At 41.0% G+C, this 16,907-nt stretch overlaps 1 protein-coding gene across 7 annotated transcripts in view; it reads right to left on the bottom strand.

Annotated features, from left to right (window-relative positions):
• Nucleotides 1-16,907, bottom strand: part of KIF16B (kinesin family member 16B) — a 314,783-nt gene that overhangs the window by 85,879 nt on the left and 211,997 nt on the right. For 3 of the 7 annotated variants that reach the window (XM_074406210.1, XM_074406211.1, XM_074406212.1), the window contains 2 exons: nt 16,478-16,528; nt 5,293-15,152 (listed from right to left, as the gene is read on the bottom strand). In XM_074406210.1, coding sequence (XP_074262311.1) covers nt 13,014-15,152; nt 16,478-16,528 — 2,190 coding nt within the window. In that variant the 3' untranslated portion in view covers nt 5,293-13,013. Of the gene's footprint in view, nt 1-1,485; nt 1,609-5,292; nt 15,153-16,477; nt 16,529-16,907 lie in introns of those variants that run through there. The other 4 variants (XM_039479728.2, XM_074406214.1, XM_074406213.1 and 1 more) reach the window with 3 other exon arrangements.

Here is a 16,907-nt window from a genome sequence, read left to right as displayed (position 1 = left end):
CAATTTAGAATGGTTGAGCACAAATGAAAAATCAATTGACCAGGAATTAGATATTAGGATATTAGGTCGGGGCAGTGGGAAGTAGTGGATCAAGGGCACAGCGTAACATTTAAGTAAGAACCCACATAATCTGATCAGTAGAGTAGCAGCAATGACACACAGGCATCATGCTTCTCAATAGAAACCTCAGATAGATCAACTGATGACCTGTTTGTTTTTTCTTTACTAAAGGAAAACTTAGTATATAGAAATAAAATCCTAAAAATCTGAATAGCTAGAAAAGAACTTAATTACATTATTCCTCAGGAAGCTAGAAAGGAAGTGACATCTGAAGGGAGGGATTCTCCAGAGCCCAGGGCTGCCCTGAGAGGCATCGGGGTGGGACAGGCGTGGGGAGGGCTGGCTTCAGGCTCCTTCTTCCCTCCCTACTCCCTGCCTGACCAGCAGCTGCTGGCTTCCCTGCCTTTTACAGTGTCCTTCCACATAAGATATTCTTTGAACAAAGGGGATTCTCAGACAAGACAAAATGTGGAGCCCACTGGTACTGTCCAATTTTCTCATTGTACCAATGGGGAAACTGAGGCTCAGATGACTTAGGGCCGCTTTGCAAACTGCAGCGGGGTCAGAGTCTGTAGAACTCAGCATCCAGATTCATGGTCTGGTGTTTATCTGAACAAAACCACCTACTACCTCCAAGAAAACCCTTATGCATGCATACACTGGTGATCCTAGTGGACTTCATTACGTCAACACCCTTACTGATCCTTGAAAACAAAGAAGTGTGATTTATCATTACTTCCCTGAGGAGAGGATGGCGGCCAGCAACATTTAATAAAGTGTTATGAGTCAATGAAAGCAAATTAGCAAATAGATGAAGTCATTATTTTGAAAACCGTGATGTCAGAAAACAGGCACATCTCTTCCTGAAAAGTTGTACAAATCAAGTAACACGTGAAACAAATAAGGAACACTTCCTAATTAATAATACAAACAATGAAAACAGCAGTAGTAATAGCAGCAATAGCTACGATTTACATCAGCCACAGGATGTAGCTTTATATGCACTGATATCCCTGTGACATAAACATTATTAATCTCATTTTTATAGATAAGAAAAATTAAGAGTAAGCCCATGGGGAGGGTGACCAACTCTCCTGGTTTGCTTAGGACTGTGGGGTTTCCCAAGGTGTGAAACTTTAAGGGTAGATGTTAGAAAAGTCCTGGGCACCTGGATGGTTGTTCATCCTACCTGTAGGGTGTGGGTGATAGGAATTCCATTTCTGTCTGACTTACCAACACCTTCTATGAGGTAACTTCCTTCCATGTGTTACAGTCAAGAGTTTTACAGACTGGTTTAAAGAAGGGCATGACCCAATATTTCAGAAACAAGATATTCACATGCAGCTTCATCCCCTTTTGAAAATAAGAGAAAGTACTGCATAGTCTCCAACCTCCATTCTCCAGAATAGTAAAGAAGACACTCACCTTGACCTCAAACTCAAAGTGTGCGTCCTTTCCTTGCCCGCAGAGGACGTAGCGTGGGATGCTAATTTTAATTGGGTCCTTCAGGTCATCTGGATTTGCGCCCAAAGAGCGAGAAATCATCCGCTATCAAAGGCACATCAGACAGGGAGAACAAAGAGAAACCAGAATCACTCCACTGCAAATACCCAGCCTGGGTAGGAGGCAGAAAACGTGTTTCAAGTGGAGAAAAGAGCATCAGACCAGTAAGGCTTATTTAGAAAACTGATGGTTTCCTTTGAAAGAGAAAAGCTAAGCCTCTCCTGTAACAAAAAGACCATTACTTTAGGTATACCATTCCAAAGAGTTAGGGCAAAGCACTATGAAGTGTTGTTTCGCTTTGAAGTTCCCTCCAATTTATAAGAACAAGTAAAAACAGGGACAGATTACATTATCCTGACTTAAAAAAAAAAAAATCAGTATAAACCAGATTGCCTTCTGAAAAGTCTTGACCATCTGACAAACTTTTTTCTTCACACACTATCAGACAGCTATACTTATAAAGTTGCAAAGCTGGAGATTTTATTCAAATTTACTTCACTTTTAACTTTTAGGCATTTTTATAAGCCCACGTAGTGAGGAAAGCTCTTTAAACCACAATTAAAACAAATCCCAAGTATTTTCTTTAGGCCCCATTTGATTAATCAACTTGGCTCTGACAAATATTTATGGCCTGGGAAGTGGGGGACCAGTGAGGTCTGAGAAAGAGGCATTATGAAAAGAATAAATCTTCCAAATGAGTTCTCTTAAGTAAATCAGAAGAAACCTCTGAACAATCCTTACTGTTTGCACTAAGCTGGGGCTTTAGAAAACATATTTTTGAAGTAGTAGCAGTAATAAAATAATTAGAATCATAATTATAGTTAGCATTTATTGGATACTCATTATATGCCAAGAACTACATTAACCAGTTTACATGAATTGACTCATTCAATCCTCACAACCCACCCATGAGGTATTAACTATTATTAACCCTATTTATCAGATGAGAGGCCCAAGACGGGGGTGGGGGCTAAGCTCACTTGATGGAGGTACCACGTAGAGCCAAGATTTAAACTCAGGCCAATCTAGGGCTCACTTTCATCACTACTGCTCCAGACTGCAATCATGAAATTTTACAATAATTACATCCATCTGAGATACATTGAGCTAATGAACACTTCACACATACACAGATTTTAAGATGCTGAGAATTCCATGATTATGCAACAGAACCCACTTACGTGACTATAAAGAAAACGGGGGCAATAAGCTCCCTTTCTCCCAGGCAGAGAGGGTTCTCAGCCAGGTGTCCCAACTTAGCTGTGTGCATGAAAGCTGGGACTTCCGGAGGACACAAGGACATATAATTTGTTTCAGATTGCTGCTTTCAATCTAGCTGTGTGTGCATTTTGGCATGATATGAACTTTCCAAAGCCTGTTAGAGCATCTTAATTTTTCACTGCATGGCTGGTCACCCAAAGCAAGAAGAATTAATTGTTTATCATAATGGTACACTGGTTTAGCTGTTCCTGATGTCAAAAACTGTCAAGAAATTCTTAAAAAGGGGATTCCTCACTATGTACCTTGCTAAAGGCTTTTTAATTCACTAACAGTCCATTTCCAAATTACTTTAAATGTAGACATCTCATGAAACATGTTGTATGTTTATCCGTTTAAAGGTGAAAAGGCAAAAAAAAAATAAACTAGTGGTTTCACTTATAAGACATGCAATGTTGAGAAATGTCTCTGACCTACACGTGCCACAACTTAGCCACCAAGTTCTTGCTCTGCTGCCTCAGCCCTGATCCCTTCTATGTCATGCTCAATAGGACATGTTTCAAGTAGGAACACCATCTCTTTTCCAGATCTGGCATGATCTCTCATGGAGTCAATCTGTTGTTGCTGCTGCTGCGCTGTGTGTGTGTGTTGGGAGTTGGGGATGAGAAGGCACACTGTAGCTACGGGCAACCTCATCGGAGGGGAATGCCATAGCAGGGGCATTAAACAACTAGCAATGGATAATACCAGTTGAGAAGGGAAGATCCACTGGCTGTACCTGGGGATGAACCTGAACCTACCTTACCAGTTAGAACAAAAGGCCAACACCACAGCTAATTTGACGAAGTGCTATCTCTGAGTAGCTACGGGTCCTGTCCTCAGAGGTGAGGAGGAGGAAAGGCAAGAGGAAGGGCAGTTAACCTTTTTTCCTTCAGTCAACAAGGAACAGTAAATGGTAAAAAATTCTTAAACATCACATGACCTTGTTGAGGGATCATCATTAGAGTTCCTTCAAAACTCTCTGGACTTCTGTCACTTGAGGCACACGGCAGTCACACACACACCTGTGAGGGAGACGATGTGAAAGGCAAACTTCATGTTTTTCACAGTGTTGCCCAGGGAGACCTCCATTTATACTTGGACCCTTCAGGATCACGTAAACGATCGGGTTCTCAAAGAAGAGTGGATGACAATATCTGCAAGCACAACATACTCTAACTTTATCTGCTTCCCTGAAGGAGTCAGAAAATGGACGTGGGATTCTAGGTGATGTTCACTTCAAGACTCAGAAAGAAGGAAGGAGAAGATGTGGAATCCAATCCTAGTTCTGAAACTTGGTCTCGGAATGATGGTCTCTCACCCTCTCTGCACCTCTGTTCCCCTATAGAAACGGGCATGATATTTATCAGATTCCAACTACATGGCAGGGAGCCAACTAAAAACACAATGGTGTCCCGCCCTGTGGTAGGAACTAAGGTCGGAGGCAGACTCTGACAAGTGAACTGGTAATTACAGCAGGATTAGAAAGCTGTGCTGGGGGAAGGGAGTGAGAACAACTATGAATATGTACCTCATCATCCAAATGTCAGGGATTTCACTGAGAAAGAACCGTGGTCAGAATTGCCTATGCATGTTGTGACAGCTAAAGCAATGGAGACTTACCTTTGACTTTCTAAATGCCTTTTCTTTCAGGCACCCCTAAGATATACAATCTAACATTGCTGTGTTACTGGGTACCAACTATGGGCCACACAGAGGGTCAGGCCTCAGGATTACAATATAACTTTATTATAAAGTATTTGTAATTTCTAAGACCTTTAGTTTTTCTCAACCGCACATTTTTGGAACAAACATTTGGTGTTTCTACTCTAGATAAATCAGATTCTAAAGGTGGATTTGTGATCTTCACTTTCTCTTTTCGTAAGTCAGTGTTTAAAATGAAGTAAGACTGTAACTGATGGTCTGGTTATTTTATGACTGGTGATATGGTTTGGATATTTGTCCCCATCAAATCTCATGAGGAGGTGTAGTATTTCCAGTGTTGGAGGTGGGGCCCATGGGAGGTGTTTGGGTCACAGGGGTGGATCCCTTATGGTTTGGTGCTGTCTTTGCCACAATGAGTGAGTGCTCATGAGATCTGGTCATTTAAATGTGTGTGGCACCTCCCTCCCGCTCTTCCTCTTGCTCCTGCTCCCACCATGTGAGACACCTGCTTCCCCATCACCTTCCACTATGATTGTAATCTTCCTGAGGCCTCCCAAGAATCAGATGCCAGTGCTATACTTTCTACACAGCCTGAGAACCCCAAGCCAATTAAACCTCTTATAAATTATTCAGTCTTGGATATTTATAGCAATGCAAGAACGGACTAATACAACTGGAGAGGTCTCTGTTTCTAAGAATGTACCAGGGCGAAACCAATCCCTAATAAAAGGAAAGCTGCCTGAGGCTCAGGCTCATAGATTCTTTACCAAAAAAAAAAAAAAAAAAAAAAAAAAAAAATCCCTGCCTTTGACAATTTCACTGGGCAATTGATTTGAGTAGGGACCAGGTGTTTGAGAATGAGTAGACCTTACAATATTTATGTAGCTCAATCTAAGGCAGCATTTGACACACTAGCAACTGCCTGGACCAATAAATGGCCCTTGGCTGGATACAAGGGCTACTGTCCCAAACAGAATCAGACAGTGAGGCGAAACAGGATCCTTTGCAGAGAAGAAAGATATTTCTCTTTTCATTACATAGCATACTGGGGACCAGAGATACTGCCAGAATCCCCACTATCATCCTTGACTAGAGTTTAATTCAATCTTACTGATTTTATGTGAACTAAATATTAATGAGTGTACAGAAATGAACAGCTACAGAAATGAATAACTAAAATATAAGGTGGGGATCTGAGCAAATGCGTAAATAAATTTAAAAATAAAAATGTGTTCCCATCAAATCATTGCTGTGGTGTGATCTGTAAACATTATTTTATAAAGTCACTTTCATGAAAGTGGAATTCTCAGGATACAACGTAAAAAAATTCTTGACATTCTCCTAAACTGTGTTCATACTGGACAAGAAGTAAAGCTAACATAAATGTCTCTTAAATTTATTTTTAATTTGAAAGTGGTTGTATTTGGAATATCTTGAGTTTTATACTAGACATGTAATTGTATGCTGTATCACATTATATTCCATTATTTATGGAAGCTCTTATATTTCAATGGCATTATTTATTTTGGAATCTATCAGTTTCCCGATATGTGGCAAAAAAGATTCTTAGACTCTGAAGGGGAAGTTGATGACATTGTAGCAGAAGGTGTTCGAACACTTCCTTGCAAGCAGAACTGGCGTGGATGAGTACATATGTCAGTATAAGCAATTTTAAATGTGCCATGGAGTGGTTCTATTTAGAAATACAAAGTCAGGAAAAGCAGATAATTGGTAACTTGAATTACATATCTGTACTTAAGAAATATCTTTAAAAGTTAAATACAAAAAAATATTTTTTTCTGATGGCTTTGAATGAAATAATGCTCTGTGTCAACAAATATGCTACTTTCCCACTCTTGGTGAAACACTGTAGTCCAATCCTTAGCTGAAAGAAATAGGCAGAACATAAGGTACACTGTAAATAATCAGGTCAGAGTCTTCTTTTACTACTCAGCCCATTTCCTTCAAAAGGAACAAACTGAGGAAATGAACAGGAAGGGGCACTAATATCTACTCAGATCACTGTGGGCTCTCAGAGAACATGAAATGGTCCAAATCTTCAGGGAGTCATCAATAGTTGTCCCTAAACATTCTAATTATGTACCAGATGGTCGAATTCAGTATACACTGATCGTGACAAGGTCAGGCCTAAGGGCTGTCATCTAATCTCCAGGAGCCCATATCCAAGCTTTGCTTCTGAAATACAGGTAAACCTGGCTTTTTATGAGATTTAACAAAATTACGAATTCTCCTGTCCCTTTTCCAATCACAGCACATATTTCTAATCCTTTCTTTTTTCAACCACACATACATACTGATAGTTCTAATTAGCGCTATCGTGTCTCAATTACCTACAAGCCCCAACAATTTGAAAACAGAGATTTGGGGAAAGCGATGATGAAGATTTGTTATAGCCTCAAACATGAGCCATGTTGTAAGAAACAGGGAACAAAGATAACATGCATGAACAAGCACAAATGACAGATACAGTAAATAACCAGGCAGGTTCCTATCCATTTCCAGTGGCAAAGCCTGCCTTTACTATGAGGGGATCTTGTCTTAATTAACACTATGCTATCATGAAGGCATGGCAAATACAACTGAATTGGATTTTGCCAAGATGTGGCCATATATGCTACAGGTACATCCTGTCCATCCCTGTGAAGGATGGGGCTTAGCAACAGCCTGGTGTGGAGAAACAGTGCTAACCTTACGTATTTCTAAAGTAAGTTTGGAAGACTCACATCGGGAAACAAAAATACAAGTTTTGACATATATCCTGAAGGATAAGTTACCCACGAAGTGGCAAACTGTTGGACATTGGTACTTGTAGAATACCTTAAGTTTAGTGGCCTTTGGGTAAATCCAAAAGGTTTAGTTGACAGTTCCAATCCATGATTAGGGCTCACCAGAATCAATTATTTCTTCTACACAGATCTGAGCAGACAAACGTTGTTTCAAGGTTTAGAAATACTGAAATATTGGATGAATGTTTCAACTTGAAACTACAAAAAAAGTTACTATTTTTCTCTAGATCACCAAAGATCATTATCTTAAGTGGTCATCATCTCTGAACAATGTATCAATAAATGGCTGATTTTTAAAAGATTAAACATGGGGTCTAGTATGCCTGGCTGATAATGCAGCAACAGCTGCTAAGTGGCTCTTATTAAGCATGAATACAGACAGTTTAGGACCCTCAGGGAAAAGTGGATGTTCTCCCTTCCATTATAATTGTACAACGTCATTGATTAACATGAAAAGTACCACTGATATTCACTCACTGATTTTTGGCTAAGCCCTAGCTTTGGTTCAAACCATGCTGAATGCTAAGGCCCAGGAGAAAATAAAAAGCAGGCATGGAAGGGGTAATTCACTTTATCAGTGTTCTGTGGAACATGCTTAGTATACTTCCAGCTAAGGAAGCAAAACTAAACATACAATCATAGGTGCACCATATTCACGCTATGACTGTGTCTTAATTTTCTTTTATGTAGCTAAAAATGCAGAGTACAAAGAGGAGAAATAAGATCCATATAAGGAAATAAAAGGAATTAAAAAGAAACTTGTAAGGCAATCCCTGAAAACAATGACTCATACAGAGAGAAATAATTATTAATGTCTGGAAGTCCAAGAAAACAAATTTACAAGTCAGTTAATATCAACTTAGCAGGTCAGGCGCGGTGGCTCACGCCTGTAATCCCAGCACTTTGGGAGGCTGAGGTGGGTGGATCAGGTGAGGTCAGGTGTTTGAGACCAGTTTGGCCAACATAGTGAAATCTTGTCTCTACTAAAAATACAAAAAGTAGCTGGGCATTGTGGCAGGCACCTGTAATCCCAGCTATTGAAGAGAAGCAGCTGAACCCAGGAGGCAGAGGTTTCAGTGAGCCAAGATTGTGCCACTGCTCTCCAGCCTGGGTGACAGAGAGAGACTCTGCCTCAAAAAAAAAAAAAAAAGTGTCAACTTAGCAATACTTGTAAATACATATTTCTAGCACAGTCATTCCTATAAAACATCAATTAAAAATTTGACCAATGTCAAGAATAACAGTGACTACAAAATGGCTTTGGCATCGTGGACAAATATATATATTCTAGAGTAGAAAAGTCTAGATTTAAGTCTCAATTCTCAACCTAGTAATCCTTTCTGACTCAAAATTTCCGAATCTGAAATGAAGTTCAATGTGAATTCCTGCATTGCAGCAGGATCCCCATAAGTATCAAAAGAAACAAAACATGAGCAAGACATCCTGTACACTGTAAACCACAATATAAATAGTAATTGGGATTGCTGTCATCCTTATAACCCACTGCACCTTCAGCAACAAAAGATTTTAACCAGATATTAAAAGGCAGGAGGAGTGACTTAGAATCTCTTTCCTTCTTATAAACTGGTTTATTGAATTCCATTCCTCATAAAGAAGGTATGAGCATACTACAACAGTGCATCCTTAACAAGAGAGTTGATAGTGGTAGTTTGGAAAATGTATTGTGTAAGAAACTGTGGAGAGACGGAAGGGTGCTGGAGGTAAAGGAGAAAAATCAGAGGAGGCCGATGTATGAGAAGTGTCTTCTCTGAAGGGTTGTGTATAATGCAGATTGCAAAATATACTTGTTTTATTCTGCAACGGACTCTGCAGATGGAGATCGCAATAAGGGAGACTATAAAAGAATGGTGTAACAGTAAGAGCAGTTCCCGATGAATAAACTGCTTCAGAGGTAGAAAGCAATCAGCCCACCCATGGAGGTACTCAAATTGAACTAGGTAACTTAAAAGGTCCTAGGACATACTATTCCCAGTACCTGAATGTTTCCGTTAGGGAGAAGTCCTACAAATTTTATCCGAGTCTTATCTTTAATAGAGCTTTGGGGACCTTGACATAATACATCCATGGAAAATTAAATACTGGTCCCAATTCTTCTCTCCCTGTAGTAGTAGTACACATCCGGAGTCTCACCATGGCCTCTCGATGGATGGAAGGTACTTCCTTGACCCTTGATTTTGGGCTTGGTTGTGTGACTTGTGTTGGCCAATGAGATGTTAGCAGACTGCCCGTCTGTGCTTCTGACATCAGCACGATGGTTACTACCCCTTCTGAATAGATCCCAAAATGACATGTGTGGAGCAGACCAACCCTGCTTGAGCTACAGACGACCTGCAGCCGACAGTACAGCCGCTTCAATCTACTTGCAAAGCAGTAGCATAAAATAACATCTTTTTTAAATATGCCACTGAAATTTGGGGGCTGTTCATTATTTGGCAATAGCAGACTCATATAACATCTGTCACAGTAGATATTCTAAGGAATGAGGCAGAGTTGTCTAGGCTACATACTGGAAATTGTGTAACTAAATTAACAAAACAACCTCATTAGCAACTGGTCTAGCCAATAAGCTGGGTCGATCATCAAAGAAGCATTAATAAAAGTGGCTCTATTCTATTTATCATACAAAGCTTTAAATCATCTGGGAAAGAGAATATAAGCAAAAATTTCTGTAATTACTACTGCTGGAAGGCTTAAGTACTCTCTTCCAAAGGGATGCATGCACATTTTTAAAGTAATGAGAACAGGGAGACACACTGTTTTGAAATGTTTTTCAACAAAGCCTAAATAAATTCATCCTGCCAACCACAAGTCTGTAAAACAGGCAGCTGTGTGCAAAATGGATTTTAATCAAATTCAGATGAAATCACTATTTCAAAAGTATTCAAAGAGCTATTGTCTAGAATGCATTAAGAAGTCTCACAATGTAAATGTTTATGCCTATGTTATAACAATGCAGAATGCCACATAACCAAGAATGTATACGTCTATTTTTTTTCCGATTCAGTAACTCATTACAGCCGAGATGTCGTTACAGTAGGTTGAATACTCAGACTCTCATAGCTGCTCCACTCTAGGGGTGCCACGGGCTTAGAACTCCTGAAGAAACGAGCAGAGGGAGCTGCCAGGATTGAAGCCACGGTGGATAACGGCACTAACAATACTCCACTGGCTTCCATGGGCATCACGACAACCTTAATGCTTACTTCAAAGAGAGTAAATCAAACTGTCACACCCAGGAATTATATTTTATCTCGAGGTACAAAGTATGCTTAGGTGAGAGAAGTGACATGCAGAATCTGAGTGCTGCAGGCTGCTTCTATTATGTGGCACGATCTGAACACGATTCTCATTGTGGCCTTCTTAGATCATAGAGCAGACAGCAGAAGTTATCATGAGTGATATGATTTTTATGTAATGCTCATATCTGCTGCAAGTTCCATCTCTGAGAAATCCTAAAGACTATGACTTACAACATGGTGGAATTACACTTCTATACCTGTGCAAATAACCACATCTAACATTTAACACTCTTTGCTAAAACCCTGTGCTGTTTATTTATCACGTCCTTCTTCCTGACCATGGCATCCCTCTGCTGGCATATTAAAGTCTATTCCCTCTGCTCCTCATAATCATTAATTGTCTTTCTTTCTTTCTTTAACTTGGACAAGACTATTGCAGTATAATTCTGTTTTCCTTGTCAAGAAAATATGAGAAAATACTGAGTGGAACAATTTAAAAAAAAAAAAGAAAAGCAAAAGATAGTAGTTTTAAAAAGTAAAAAATTAAGAGAAATATTGTGGATAAGATATTAAAAGATTATCATGGTACATTTTAGGAGTATTTTTTCATGATGGAAGATGATCTACCAACCAAGATAATGACAAATTAGTGACTAATTTTAATGATGTCCTCATCACCTTCAGCTATAAGGAATAAGGCATATATGAATGGGGGTAGGGGATGCTTTGGAAGTGACAAAACCATGTTCCACCTAAAAACCTGAGAATCCAATTGCCTCAAAAAACAAAACGCTTCCACTGGTCAGAAGCACGCAGGGCTGCAGCCACTAGTCTGTGGATGGCAGCACATCCCCCAGTTCCCTGTCTTCTCCTGTTCATGTCCGCCATGCTAGGTAGAGGAAAACAGGTGGGAATGTAGAGCCGGTGTAGGTAGCTCGTCATTTCCTCCGATGGGGAAAGAGGGAAGATGGGCACTTCCTGGCCAAAGGAAGACGGTAAGTTCCTGTGTGTGTTAAGCTTTAACAGCATCTCTGTCATTGATTAGGAACAGAAATGAAGAAGGTGCTACAACATTTATGTTGTACCTATCCAAAGATTTGACCAGAAGAGAAAATTCCCCTTCCATGGCAGGGTTAAAATGAATAGCTTAGCAGAATCACTGACTCACTCAACTGTGTCCAACATCCACTGAGAGCTACCACGGGATACGGACGGTTGGCGGAGAGTGGAAGGAGAGTGGGCGGAGCAAGACAGAAGCACTTCTTCCACCTGAGAACTCTGGATTTAGGTGAACGCACAACTGAGAGGGGAGAACAGTGGCGAAGCAACTAGGGTCAGATGAAATTAAAAACAAATAGGAAATGTGTAAACTGATAGGATTTTTGAACAGAGGGGGACAGAGAAGAAACGGTTGATCAGAGAAGCAAGAGACCCTGAAGAGCCACAGTCTGAAGCCTCGGTAGGGGAAGGCAGCTGGCTACTCGGTGGAGCTTCCTGGAGAAAGAAACCCCACCCAGGGCAGATGCAGCAGGAGAACAGCCTGAGAAGGGAGGCCAGTAAACTGATCACCTAGCACGAGCAGGAGACCTCGATCAAAGGTTATGAGTGGTGTCTGGGTGAGATGCCAGAGGGAGGCAGCCAGGAAAAAGTGTGGAATGCCTCTAAAGGGACTACATGTTCGACAAGACAGCAGAAAGAAGCCACAAGACAATGTGAGACTCTGGGATGAAAGAGACTTACAGGATAGAGAGATGAAAGTTCTGAGAAAGAACTGGAATATGGTGGTGGAGGGGGTGGGAGCTAGGAGGAATAGTCAAAACTATACCAACAAGCGAGGAGCTGAAATCGCAAGGGTGAGAAGGGAATCACCAGGAAGTATGAAAGGAGGAAGGTGAAGGCAATTAACTGAGGAGGAAGACACTGCAGGGCAGGCATCGCTTTCTCGGCTCCATATACCACGGTGATGGGAGGGCACTTTAAATCCCTGGGTCCTCACAGGAAGCTTGACGCATCACTAATATGCTCTGCTACATAACTATCCTAATCACAGCTGAAACTAAGGATGTCAGTGAAGGTCACTGCCAGACTGGGCACTTTTTCAGGCAGCACGAATTAGCCTGCCGGAATCCAGCAGGCACAGACAGATTCCAAGCCACCACACCATAAATCGACACGAAGCCAATCAGAAATGCTTTAGTCACCTCACAAACAGTGAGGCAGACCCAAATTTACAAGCTGAGTTTCAAGAAAATGAAGCAAGGTGTTGATAAAGATATTTTAACAGGGCTCTGCTATTAGCTATTTTTATTTTATTGTTGTTAAAAAATATACATTTTCAATTTTAGAGGTTTGCGTTTTTCCAGTTCCAATTCAATTAGCTACACAGAGATATTCACATTGCCTTGACTGTTTTCACAATGCTTATTTTATTAATGATCTCAAAAATACATGGCACACATCTTCAAAAGTCTCCTCCGTAGACTCTCGTTAAATGTGAGATTAGCCAAAGAGCCTCATCTTGAGAACTGAGAGTTAGTTTCCAGACCTCAGGTGTGACATTCTGACTACCGTGAAGATCCAATGGGGTGGTGAACGACTGGACATTTGGGGCTGCCTGAAGGTGCTCAGATGGACTGTTTCTGGAATCTACTGGAAGTCTGAGTTTTTGTAAGAAGACAAGTTCTACTGTTGATATATTTTTCTTTTCTGGAACAACCACACATCTGAATTTACTTAAAGCATGGCACTTAATCACATCAAACTGTGCACCTGGAGGAGGTATGTTTAGAGACCGAGTGCGTGGATAAAAAACACGGTCCTCCCTCACCAGTGCAATGTGCGTGCTCAGAAGGACAAGCGACAGGTACTGGTCACAGCCAGAGTCACCCATGACTCTCGCTGTTGTATAGAGCAGTAACTGAACTTCTGCCAGGGAAGGGACGTTGACTTCCATATTTCCATGGAGAAAGTAAATCATGTCAACCAAGGTAGTCTGGAATTTGGATGACACCTGAACTCCGTTTGGGAAAACTAATTCAGGGATTTCTGCTTTACAGTCAAGAGAAAGCTGAACCAGATCTTGCCGGAGCAAGGGATGATCAGCGCAGGCAGCGGCATCAGGTTCTGGCATCAGGACACACAGGAGGTCACGACAGAGCTGTTGAGAGAGGTGTTTGTTGTAACTGAACACAGTGAGCAAAAGACCCTCTGCAGAGCTCAGGAATCGAATGCTCTGTCCACCAAAGCCAATCTGAATCTCCTGCAGACCAGAGAGAGGAAGAGCATGAAAAACGCTCATTGAGCCAAGGAGAGTATCTGACAGGACCAAAGCGTATAAAGTTGACTGAAGCAGCAGCAAACATGCTGGCTGGGGGTCAGGCACTGTGCAGTTAGCAACAGCAAGCCAGTAAATGCCTCTGACTTCACTCGGGTTGCCTAAAGGTTCTGGTAGAGAACAAGTCACGTGCTCAAGAAGGTCTTTTAAAGGGCACTCTTGAAGTTTTAGCATTTGGTCGGGGAATTGCACAAGGCTCTGCTTAAATGCAGAGCACTTTCTAGCATCTTCATATTCAAGGCGAAAAACTGAGCTTGGCAAGGAACCTGGTAAACCTGCAGCTGCAAAGACAGAGGCCCGGTAAGGTGCCGCACCCTCTGCTGGCCTCCGGCTCCCCGCAGCTTTGCTCTCACTGCCGCCAAGCTGAGCTTCCGGACAATGAGCTTCTGTCGACTGCACATCGATCTTGAAGGGCATGTGTGGGGCCAAGTGCTTCAGAAATGGCAGGCTTCTGACAAACGTTGTTACCCGGGAGGGGAGCCCCCTCGGGGCACACAGACTTCCCATGAGCCTGGATTGGCTGATCACCTTTGTGCCAGCCTGAAGGAGGTGACTGCTGGTATCTTTATAAAGGTCTGAGAACTTGTGGTAAAAATATCCCAGTCCATTGTCTCCTTCTGTTCTGATATTTACCAGTGACTCCGATGAGCTCATTTTTTTAGCATCCAACTCTTCCTTACCTTGCTGCTCACTGTAAAACTCAGAGGCCAGTACGCTCTGTGGGGCACTGCAGGATGCTCTCTCCTCATGAGAAATGTCTTCAGACAGAACCAAGCAGAGCACCTTGCCTTGCCTGGCCTGCTTGCCTCCACTATTTATAGACACTTCCTGGGATGTATGTTGCAGCAAAGTCCAACTGGACTTGACTCTCAAGCTGTGTTCATCTTTCTGAGTCATCAGGTCACTGAAATTTTCGGACTTATTCTGAAAACCTTCTGCATCATTGGTGTTACTTTCATTAAAAAAAGAGATTTCAGGTAGATTAAAACATTTTGGTTCACAATGGCCAGCGTCCTCAGGATGACGATATTGGGTTTCACTGTCCGGCAATGCCTCGGGAACTGAAGACTGATCTCTGTGCTGGTGGGCTCTCTCTTGTGATGCTGAGGAAGTGGTTTTAGGGCCTGAGACGCTCCACAGCACAGGATGATCCCAGTGGTCGTTCTGTACAACCTCCCTCCTCTCCTCTCTCATGAGGCTGGAAGTGTCAGCGGCATCTCTGGGCAGAAGCGGGTCAAGATACCCCGCTGGGCAAAACTGCCTTTTCTGTTCAAGGTGTCAAAAAAAGTTGAAATGGGGATGCGGTATGTCTTTCTGTGATTCTGTTGCACAAGATGATTCTCGCAGTAATTGGTTTCATTGGATAGATTAATTCAGAGGTTAAATCAAAAGCCTAAGCCATTTGTATTGATAGGTGATTTAAGAATCAATGACCTGATTCAGACAGAGAACATCAATTTTCTGTATTATATATATTATAAATCACTGAGTATTTTGATAGAGATAGATTGCATGAGATTGATGCACAGTATCCATTTCTTGATCTTAGTTTGTTTTCCCTGCAATAAATCCCAAGCCCTCTGATTCAAGGTTTAGAAGGTCTAATTTAGTTATGGAAATAAGTCTGTAATCATGTCCAAAATGCAAAAAAAAAAAAAAAAAAAAAAAAAATCAAGGCAAACTTAATGAAAATCAGATGGCAAGGCCAAAAGAAATACCCCAGTATTCTAACCCAGGTCACATTTCTCTCTCCCTTTGGTTTGTTCCATGAGAATCCCTAATTATCATAACTGTTATCTACAAGTCATCACCATGGAAGGCCTGCTGTGTGCCTGCTATGTGCCAGGCACTGTGTACACAAAGCAATGAAAGCTAGTGTCTTGCTCTGCAGAGGAGGGGAATGAGGATCACATCATTACTGGATGACTGGCAGGAGGGTGTGGCCACAGCCAAAGTCAGCTCAGCCTCTGTGGACATCCACTTCCTGTTGTCTGTTCAGTAACGTATGGACACCATCCGGAAAATTTCCATTACCTACTATTCTTTTGGGTTTGATTTTTTTTTAAATTTAGGAATATATGGGAAGGACATGACTCTCTCAGTGGAGGCAAATACAAGTGAAACCTTACAAATTGCATGCCCAAATAAACCTTGGTTTGACAATCCACCAGAGAAACAAGTTAATCAATCAAGAGTATTTCCTTTGTATGACTGCCAACTCGCAGTCTATAAAATGGACAGGGTTTTAAAAACACTGAGGAGTACTCAGTTTCATTTCCAAACCCCATATCTGATTCTGATTATATAATTCTGCCTTTTCAATGCAGACCAAGGGAAAATATACTGTTATGAATGAAAAACCAGGCAAAGCTCCACCACAGTTACATGCCATTCAAATAAAGTCAAAGCAGTTTCAACCTGCAGGATTCCGTTTAATTTTAAGTCCATATAATAGCTTGCCTTCCCTACTAGCCATTAATCTCGCTGGGACTTTAAAATTCTAATTATGCAACTAAACATTAAGAAAATTTAATCACATAAGCATGCCATAATTTAAGGCGACCCTATCAATCTGAAAAATCATTACCTACCTCATATTTTAGCTTGCGTTGAATGGTGCCATTGTGAAGTTTCTCATTATCCTGAAAAGAAAATAAAAAGCCCTCTATATTAAATTATAGCAAGTTCATGGGGCGGAGGACTGATTTGATTACAAGTATTTATGGGAATGAAATTCTAAATAAACATACTTGTCATTCAACAATGACACCTCTTCTATATAATTTATATCCTCAAGATAAACATGGACTCTACTGATACATCTGCCATCAGAGAACTGAACCTAATCTTAAAATTCTAAGAATAATATTAAAAACAAGATTTCCTTAGGGCATTTCTTAATTAGCAGGATAGAAATGCATTGTTTTTATTTCAATAAAATAGACTTCTCACAAATATGTATCTTCTTAAAGTCAAAATTCTATTTCTACTTTGGATAATTTACAAAGTAAATTAAATAAA

The sequence above is a fragment of the Saimiri boliviensis genome, chromosome 9 (genome assembly GCF_048565385.1).
Source record: "Saimiri boliviensis isolate mSaiBol1 chromosome 9, mSaiBol1.pri, whole genome shotgun sequence".
NCBI lineage: Eukaryota > Metazoa > Chordata > Mammalia > Primates > Cebidae > Saimiri > Saimiri boliviensis.
Note: the sequence above shows the minus strand (reverse complement) of the source record. Positions and strands in the feature narration are given on the sequence as shown.